Source organism: Platalea leucorodia (assembly GCF_965183815.1).
Source record: "Platalea leucorodia genome assembly, chromosome: 1".
NCBI lineage: Eukaryota > Metazoa > Chordata > Aves > Pelecaniformes > Threskiornithidae > Platalea > Platalea leucorodia.
The window spans coordinates 9,148,440-9,157,934 of record NC_138823.1 but is presented as its reverse complement, the minus strand read 5'-3'; the positions used below and the strand labels follow the sequence as shown (position 1 = coordinate 9,157,934).

The window sequence follows — 9,495 nt, the reverse complement described above, 5'->3', positions numbered from 1 at the left end:
TTATTGCTTTCTTGAAATCACAGGGATGTGGCATGCACATTTCCTAATGGATGTACAATGTTTCTGGAATTACTAAAAGATCACAGGTTGGGGGATGTCTGCATGGGAACGGGCAGGGGCAGAGCTCTGCCTTTACTGATCCTTCTCACCAATAGCTACCTTAGGCTGGCTCTGACGGTCTTTGTGCCTTTGCAAGAAGTCAGGTTACGTCCCAAGATGCCCTCACAAATGGGGCAGGTCTCAGACTGAGCAGGAAAGATTGATCAGACTAAAGAAGAGGTTGGACTTCCTTGGTAGAACATGCTTCATTGGAAATAAAATAAATCTTAGCCATGGTTTGGACCATGCTTGTAGAGGAACAGATGAGTTCGCAGTGGAGGGAGGTAAATAAAATTCTTCGTTTCCATGTCATTTTGGCCTGTTTCTGATGGCTATTTACCATTGCACCATGCTGAGAGCCAGTTTACCCTTTCAGGGCATTCAGCTAATAACTTGTTTTAAATGATAAGATAATTGATAAGGTAATGTTTACATCTAAATGGAAGAAAGTTTTGATATGAATTGAGTGGGGCTTTATACGTCATCTTAAAAGTATTCATATCCTGTTATTCGAGGCACTAACCTGACACAGGCACTCAGTGAGTCACTTGAGAGAGGAACATTGCATTTGCAGGACTGCCTCTGATTACAGCAAAGAGGGATTTGCTAAGACTCATGTATAAAAAGAAATCTTCCTTCTTCAAAACATTATTTTTGATAGAAGAGAGAGGACCCTCCCCTTTCCCTCATTTTTAGCTGGAAATCACAGTTCTAGTAGATGGTTATGGAGGGAAAAATGTTTATATCTCAGTCTCCCTTTCCATTGCTGGACTGACCTGCCAATTCCCTTCGTGTGCTAGTGTTTGCCACATGTGTGCCACATAGCTCCTTAGCTGTGATAGAGACTCCCTGAGTTGGTTCCAAAGATTTCTACTCCTCCAGGTTCTTGAAGACAGATTTTGCCTGAAAGCCTGGAAAAAATGACATTAATGTCTTCACATAGAGCCCTGCTACCTTGGTGCATTGTATGCACTTGCCACTATGCAGAATTAGGTGTCTAAGGAAAAGCAATGCAAGACACTGAAATACAACCCTGCAAGAAAAAAAAAAAAAAAAAAAGCCCCAAATTTTAAACAACTTCTGAAAATACTTTAAATCCAATCTTTCAGAGAATAATCTGTTAAGCTAATTGGAAAGAAGAGTTAGTGGTCACTTAGTTGCAGCTTGCTTATTTTTGCAGGGAAGAAAAAACAGGATGTAAACAGTCTCTTTAATCTGGCATTAACTGAAACTGAAGACATCCTCAAACAGAAATAAGGTGCAGTTTTCTGTCAGTGGAGTGATTATCTTCAGGCACAAACTGCAAAGGAGAAGATTGTGGTATCCATTTCTCTGTGTCTCTGAGCCTACCTTAAATGCCTCATGCAAGATAAGTTTTTAGTCAAACACAAACCATGTTTTAAGTGATAGGAAGCACTTGAGCTCAGCAGTCAGGAAACAGAAGAGCCTTGGCTATCCTGGAGGTCAAACCAGGTGGTCTGACAGATACTTCTGGCTGTGAACTGTATGCTTCTAAGCCTGGAGAGTGCCTAGCGGTATAGGGACACTATCTGTAACAAATAAAATATGGCTGTACAGCTGGGTCTTTTGGGAAAGAAGAATTATCAGGACATTTCATTGGTTTGACTGTTTTCATTAGATATTTTTTGATCTCGCTTTTTGGGTGGTGTTATTGTTATTGCTGTTTGTATTGTCCATAGCATGCCTCTGTGCAGATAGAAAGCCTACTTTGTAAGGAGTCTGCTGCCTTGCAGCCATCAGAGAAACTGCATTAATTTGAAGGGAGTGCACGTGTTGAAGACACGAACATGGCTCAAGCAGGGTTTTCAGTTTCAAGTCAGGTTGGAAAAACAAGAGGTCATGATGTGAGGAGAGGAAGAAGGTTTTGGGTTTACAGAGTGTGGGTGATAAAAACCAGTTGCAGTGAAGTTTCTAATCGTTATATCTGTTGTGAATTGGTTTTGAAAAACTTTGCAGAAGTGAGTTTCCAGAGTAAATGAGGAATTAAAAGACATTCAGCACTATGGCGATTGTCTTTTCCAGGTATGTCAGGAGACAGAGGTACAGCTTACAGTAATAGTCCATATATTCTTTTTTATTGTCTCATCAGAATAGCATCAAGGGGTGCTATTTAACTAAAAACTCCTGAACTGTGAGACGTCTGAAGCAGAAAGCTAGCATTTGGCTAGACGAGAATAGTTAGATGTGCCCAACAAGTGGAGGGAGAACTGGGATGGACAGGATAGCACCAGTGCAGGTCTGTGAGCTATGATGATAGAATCAATTTAAGATCATCAAGTCCAACCATCAACCTAGCACTGCCAAGTCCACCACTAAACCGTGTTCCTAAGCATTGATCCAGCCTGTCCTGATCCCTCTGTAGGGCCTTTGTGTGCTCAAGCAGATCAACACTCTTGGCCAACGTGGTGTCATCTGCAAACTTACTGAGGGTGCCCTTGATCCTGCTGTCCAGATCATTGACAAAGATATTAAACAGAACAGGCCCCAGTACTGAGCTCTGGGGAACACCACTTTTGACTGGCCACCAACTGGATTTAACTCCATTCACCACAACTCTTTGGGCCCGGCCTTCCAGCCAGTTTTTTACCAGCAAAGGGTACGCCCATCCAAGCCATGAGCATCCAGTTTCTCCAGAAGAATGCTGTCGGAAATGGTGTCAAAGGCTTTACTAAAGTCCAGGTAGACAACATCCACAGCCTTTCCCTCATCCACCAAGCGGGTCACCTTGTCATAGAAGGAGATCAGGTGAGTCAAGCAGGACCTGCCTTTCATAAACCCATGCTGGCTGGGCCTGATCCCATGGTTGTCCTGTATGTGCTGCGTGATGGCGCTCAAGACGATTTGCTCCATGACTTTCCCCGGCACCGAGGTCAGGCTGACAGGCCTGTAGTTCCCTAGATCCTCCTTCTGGCCCTTCTTGTAGATGGGTGTCACATTTGCTAACCTCCAGTTGACTGGGACCTCCCCGGTTAGCCAGGAGAGCTGGTAGATGATGGAAAGTGGCTTGGTGAGTACCTCCACCAGCTCCTTCAGTACCCTTGTGTGGATCCCATCCGGCCCCATAGACTTGTGTGTGTCTAGGTGGTGTAGCAGGTTGCTAACCATTCCCCCTTATGGGGGCTTCATTCTGCTCCCTGTCCCTGTCTTCCAGCTCAGGGGGCTGGGTACCCTGAGAACAACTGGTCTGACTATTAAAGACTGAGGCAAAGAAGGCATTGAATACCTCAGCCTTTTCCTCATCCTTTGTCACTATGTTTCCCCCCACATCCAATAAAGGATGGAGATTTTCCTTAGCCCTCCTTTTGTTGCTAATGTATTTATAACAACATTTTTTACTGTCTTTCACAGCAGTAGCCAGTTTAAGTTCCAGCTGGGCTTTGGCCCTTCTAATCTTCTCCCTGCATAAACTCACAACATCTTTGTACTCCTCCTGAGTTGCCTACCCCTTCTTCCAAAGGTCATAAACTCTCCCTTTTTTCCTGAGATCCAGCCAAAGCTCTCTGTTCAGCCAGGCCGATCTTCTTCTGCGCTGGCTTGTCTTTCGGCACACAGGAACGGCCTGCTACTGAGTCTTTAAGATTTCCTTCCTGAAGAGCGTCCAGACTTCCTTGACTCCTTTGCCCTTCAGGACTGCCTCCCAAGGGACTCTGCCAACCAGGCTCCTAAACATGCCAAAATCTGCCCTCTGGAAACACAAGGTGGCAGTTGTGCTGACCCCGCTCCTTACTTCTCCAAGAATCAAAACCTCTGTCATTTCATGATCATTATGCCCAAGATGGCCTACATCACATCACCCACCAGTCCTTCCCTGTTCACAAACAAGAGGTCCACCGGGGCACCTTCCCTAGTTGGCTCCCTCACCAGCTGTGTCAGGAAGTTATCTTCCATGCAATCCAGGAACCTGCTAAACTGTTTCCTCTCTGCTGTATTATATTTCCAGCAGACATCTGGTAAGTTGAAGTCCCCCATGAGAACAAGGGCTAGCGATTGTGAGACTTCTCCCAGCTGCTTATAGAATATTTCATCTGCCTCTTCGTCCTGGTTGGGTGGTCTATAAGAGACTCCCACCATGATATCTGCCTTGTTGGCCTTCCCCCTGGTTCTTACCCATAAACACTCAACCCTATTGTCACCATCATTAAGCTTTAGACAATCAAAACACTCCCTAACATACAGGGCTGCCCCACCGCCTCTCCTTCCTTGCCTATCCCTTCTGAAGAGTTTATAGCCACCCATGGCAGCACTCCAGTTGTGTGAGTCATCCCACCATGTTTCCATGATGGCAACTATATCATAGTTTTCCTGCTGCAAGATTGCTTCCAGCTACTCCTGTTTGTTGCCCACGCTGTGTGCATTGGTGTGCGTGCACTTCAGTTGGGCTATTGATCCCCTTTTGGGGGAGAAATCCTAATTCCTATGTGACCATTCTCAGGTGCTTCCGTGGTTTCTAACACATCCATAACCCTTGTGTCTTTGCTGTTGCACGGGTCTCCATCCCCTACCTCCACTGAGACAGCAAACTGAAGGACCTCGCTAGCACACTGTTCCTCAAGCATTGGTGTGCCACCCCCAGGCTTATCTCCAGCAAGCCTGGTTTATCCCTTTATGATGTCCCCAGAGAGAAGCTTGCAAGAAGTACCAGCCACAACTCAGCCAATCACAGCCTAACATCAAAGCAAGAATTCACCTTCATGTAATACCAATTTGCATTCATCAGCTTCTCACCACTGTGAGCTGCAACATTGCCTAGTATCTGAACTTCTGCTGTCTACCTTACCCTCTAATTTTGCAAAGAGAAATAAAGAAATGCTTGCAAAGCTGCTGGTCCCTGAACTAAATAATACCAAAAGTTTTGCCTTCTATTTCCAATGTCATCACTTGTTACAAGTAGGTACTATTGCCCAACATTGTAATGTTCCCACTAGCCCTGTGAATTTAGGAGGACAGCGTAATGTTGCTGTTGTGGCTTGTGCAACACAGCTGCAACCACTTCTTCTCAGCAGTTCAGTACTGAATGCTTTCATCTGGGTCGTTGTCAAAAATGTCATCGGAACTTCCTCTGATGACAGCGGGTCAATCCATAAGGACAGCTGAAACAAGAACTGCGTGTGGCTTCAGTTCCTTGTCAAGCTTTTCTAAATGATGCTGAGATAGGAAATACCCTGTGACGGCAAGATGGCCAACGATCAGTTTTATTGTATATCTCATATTCTTTAGACGTTTTCTTTCAAGAAACTACTCTGCAGGATTATCTGATGATCTCAGCTGTTAGTTTTAAAAGTTAATTTTTTAGCTTTTTTATTTATAGATACAGGAGAATTCCTGGAGAATTAAAAAACAGAGGACTAACAAAAAGAACAGTGTGTTTGTTATTTTTGAGCTGATCTTATGATTTTTGGTTTCCTGATTCATGATTCTGTCATGTTGATGGTAATATGGGTGTCATGCAATGAAAACAAACAGTCCCTCCGTTATTTCTGCTTCTGCCTAAATAGTCACATTTTTTAAAGCACACAACTCCTTCATTACTGGTTGCTGGGATTAATCACACAAATAAATTATAGTTTTATAGGGAAAGAGGGAAATGCTGAGTGTAGCTATGTTATTCTCTGTGTCCTGAGCATGCCTCTCATGTGGCTACAGCGTTTGGGGAAGATTTCTTTTTAATGTGAAAACTGCAGGCTCAAAAAGGAAGAAATTTATTTCTGAGCAGTCTCCAGCTTCTGCTCTCACTTATTTGTTCCTGAGTTTTTTTGGTGAGGATGAGGAAACAATGAGCCTGAATTGTGATGTGAATTTGAAAAACAGGGAACTGGTACAGTTTTTCTTGCCTAACTTCTGTGGTAAGAGAAGCCTTGTTTCCAGAGCCTGGAATGCATTTCAGATGCACCAGGGGAGGGAACATAACGGTATTGCTTCCAAATACTGCTTGAATGAGGTCCCAAGTTTCTCTATCACCCGCTTCCAGTCCCAGTAAAAATTAAACATGAATAACAGTAGTGGATACCACATCTCTTTCAAACCACAAATGCAAGACATGCTTCCTGAATACGGATGTTAGCGAAAAAAGCAAACTGAGGAAGTGGCCATTACCATGGAAAATAGAAGGAAAAAACAGAATAAAGAAGAGCACGTAAACCTGTTCTAACCACTCATGCAAAGAAGAGAAAATATCCACAGTTAGAGTGAGGCTCCAAACAAGAACTCTCCTCACCTTGCAAATGTATTTGCAGAAGTTTTGGGTTTTTCTTTTATTCATCAAGCCTGGACCATATCTAATGCTAGCCCATACACATCCAGTGCTGTGACATGAAGATTTGCCTGTCCAGGCTTTTAGCTCTCCCTCTGCAGAGAAGACTTGTGGGACACTTCTATCCAGAACCTTTTGCAATTGCTGTTTGATTCAGTACTTGACCCAAGGGCAGTCTTTCAGTTTATAGAGATCTCGGAGACAAGGGAACTTTGCACAGCTTTTAATATCCCTGGGAGGAGATGTGTTCAAAATCAAGCACACACTAGGATGTTTTGTTTGGTCCTAGTGAATTTTTGGATTCCATATGTCATCTGATCTCAGTACTCTCTTTCTCTACCAAACTTAGCCTTTTAATAAGGCAACTTCAGAATTTCCACAGAAACTGCCACTTTCAAAATTTGTGAAACTTTCAGAATTTGGGAAACGGAAGCCTTTTAATTTTTTATGGTTTTGTTTTGGTTTAAATGAATGCCATTTAGAGGTACTGAATACTTGATAAAACATGCCAAGCATGCTCAGATCTGATGTTGAAGGATATGTTTGCCAGATTAATGGATAAAGATTGTGCAATCCTAGATCTAATTTCTCTGCTATAACAAGGAGGCACATAATTCCTTGCTCCAAATGAAAAGCAAGGAAGCTACTCTTCTGAGGGAAGTTGGCATGCTGTGTTATCCTAGTTCTGGTGAACATGCTCTTCTGAAGGCCAGGCAAAAAAGCAATGTTCTCATTCTGTGTCCTGGGGACACACCCACACACAGAGATACTCTCATCGAGGACATTTTTCTTTCTCTCTCATGACCAATTGAGTCAGTGCACCTAGTCAGCAGCTGGCAAATATCGTGCCTTACAAACACAAAATAGGCCACCGCAAATCCCACGTAAGGATAGAGCCCATTGCTCACTCGAGTTCTCATCTAAATCAAGGGCGGAAGTGAGGAATAAGACCAAGTGGTGTTTATTTCTTCTTCTTTAGTTGTTTGCCCTCTTAAAATCAGAGATCGCTCTTCCAGTGCCCCAGGACTGACAATCTTTTAGCTTTTTCCTTTGCTTATCTGCAACCATCTGCATCTTAGTCATTAAGCTAATAACAGTGCTTGTTTTCCAGATCCCTTTAAAAGGAAGAGAAACCCTTCAGGAAGGTAGTGGCACTGGAAATTCCACATACAGTGAACTAAAAAGACTGTCTCTACATCCAAACAATAACCTCTCTCTAATTATTTTTGGAAACTAATTTCTCCAGTTGTGAGCAATAGTATCCTATTAGTATCAATGGGTCTGCTTGTTTGAAATATAAAAAATGTCCTGTGTGCTGGCCAGGGCTGCACAGAGTTCTTCAGGCTCAAAGGTTTGAGACAATTTCAAACTAAGGATTTGCTGTTTGTTTTCTGTTTCTTTTTAACTTGCTCCTGGTTTTATGCTTTTTCAGACTTGTAGTTATGCTTTGAGCAAATTCAGTAAGAAGTAAGTTAATCAGTTGAATAGATCGGGGTCTTTCATATCATGCATCTAGGGTTTGTGTTTTTTTTAGAAGAAGGAAGCTAATTTTAGCAGTTATATAAACTGATGTAAATGTTTGGAAATTAGTCATTTGAACCATGTCAGAGCTATTCCAGCCTTTCTGTTCTGGGTGAGATCTTATCAGATTTATGCTAATTTATCTGCATTTTCAATAAGTAGTTTTCATCGTTACTCAACAATATTGTACCATCTTTTCTTGGTGAGGACCTTTTCCATGCTGGCACAGCTGTAGGAAAGACACAAAGAGTCTGGGATGAGATTGGACTGTAATCTGTGCTCTGATTTTGATGTGCTCTGGCTCTGGTTGATCTTCTGCAGCTTGGTTTAGCCTTTTGTTCCTACTGCCTCTGCTCATAGCTCTTCTAAACTCTCACTGCTCCTTTGGTTAGCTATCTTAGAGTTTCTAGCCTAAATTTATTTACACTCAATATGCCCAGTTAATAGTTAATGCCCATTTGGCCTTGTACTAGCATTGTCCTAAGGTATAAATAGCTGTTCTCCATGGATTAATTTATAAAGTCTCAGTCCTTGCCTATCACAGTTAAGGAAATAAAACTGTATTTAGTCTCCTCTTGTAAGATGGACTCTCAGTTCCCTGATATGCCTCACAGCACCTTCTTTGTATCTGCTCCTGTCTGAATGTTTCTCCTTCCAGCAAAGTTTTCAGAAAGATTTGTGACATGGTTATAGACATAACAGACACTTTTCAGAGGTCTTCCAAAATAACTATGGCAGGGATGGAAACAGACAGACCTATCCTTTTTCCCTTTGCTTTGATCATTCAAACTTACTTCTTATGATTTAAATACCAGTGTTTTACATCCTGCAACTGGGCAGATGTTGCTTTTGATCTTTTTTACCTGCACCAGGGGACCCGGTGTTTTGACAGCATGTGTTGACTGATATTGTCTTTCCTTTCCAGGGAGGTTCAGCTTTTTCTCCAGCATCCATTATTACTAAGAGGAGAGCGCAGACCCAAGCAGCAGTCCTGGCTGAAGATGTGGGATGCCCTTCATCCACCAGTGAGGAAATTGTAGCCTGCCTCCGCCAGTTGCCTGCTCGTGTCCTCAATGATGCACAGACTAAGGTACAGCATAGCAAAATATATGCCATTGGCAAGGAATCAAAAAGTTGCCATTGACACGAAGATGTGAGGAAGCTTAAAAAATAAATTGGGCTGAATCCTTGTGAAAGAGGAACTGGACTAGCTTTGGTAGAGTGATGCTGATGTCCATGGTATCCACCTCTGCCCTATGAATACTCACAGCTTGATTCTCCTTTAGACTAAATTCCTTTTACACTACTTTGACCACATCTTCCAAAATTAATCTAAATATAGTTTTTACCTTCTTTCAGTCCCCTCTCACCTGACCCTGGGTGTTACTCTAGAGGAGAATCAAGTGTAGCTTCAGTAACTGCATTTTTGCAGAAAAGGAAGTGGGGAGGGATATCAGTGCTCTGTCTCTTAAGGGCGAGACTTGTGAAAGCTGCAGTATAAATGATTCTAGAGATGGATCCTTTACCCACAGATTAAAACACCCACTGGCAATACATTTTCTGATCAGGACCAGCATAGAGCCAATCCCTAATTTAAAACAATA

At 42.7% G+C, this 9,495-nt stretch overlaps 1 protein-coding gene across 1 annotated transcript in view; it reads left to right on the top strand.

The window, feature by feature from the left end:
- TG (thyroglobulin) overlaps window positions 1-9,495 on the top strand; it is a gene marked incomplete at both ends in the record, with an annotated part of 159,517 nt that overhangs the window by 119,565 nt on the left and 30,457 nt on the right. The window contains one exon of the mRNA XM_082325442.1: window positions 8,817-8,981. Coding sequence (XP_082181568.1) covers window positions 8,817-8,981 — 165 coding nt within the window. The remainder of the gene's footprint in view (window positions 1-8,816; window positions 8,982-9,495) is intronic.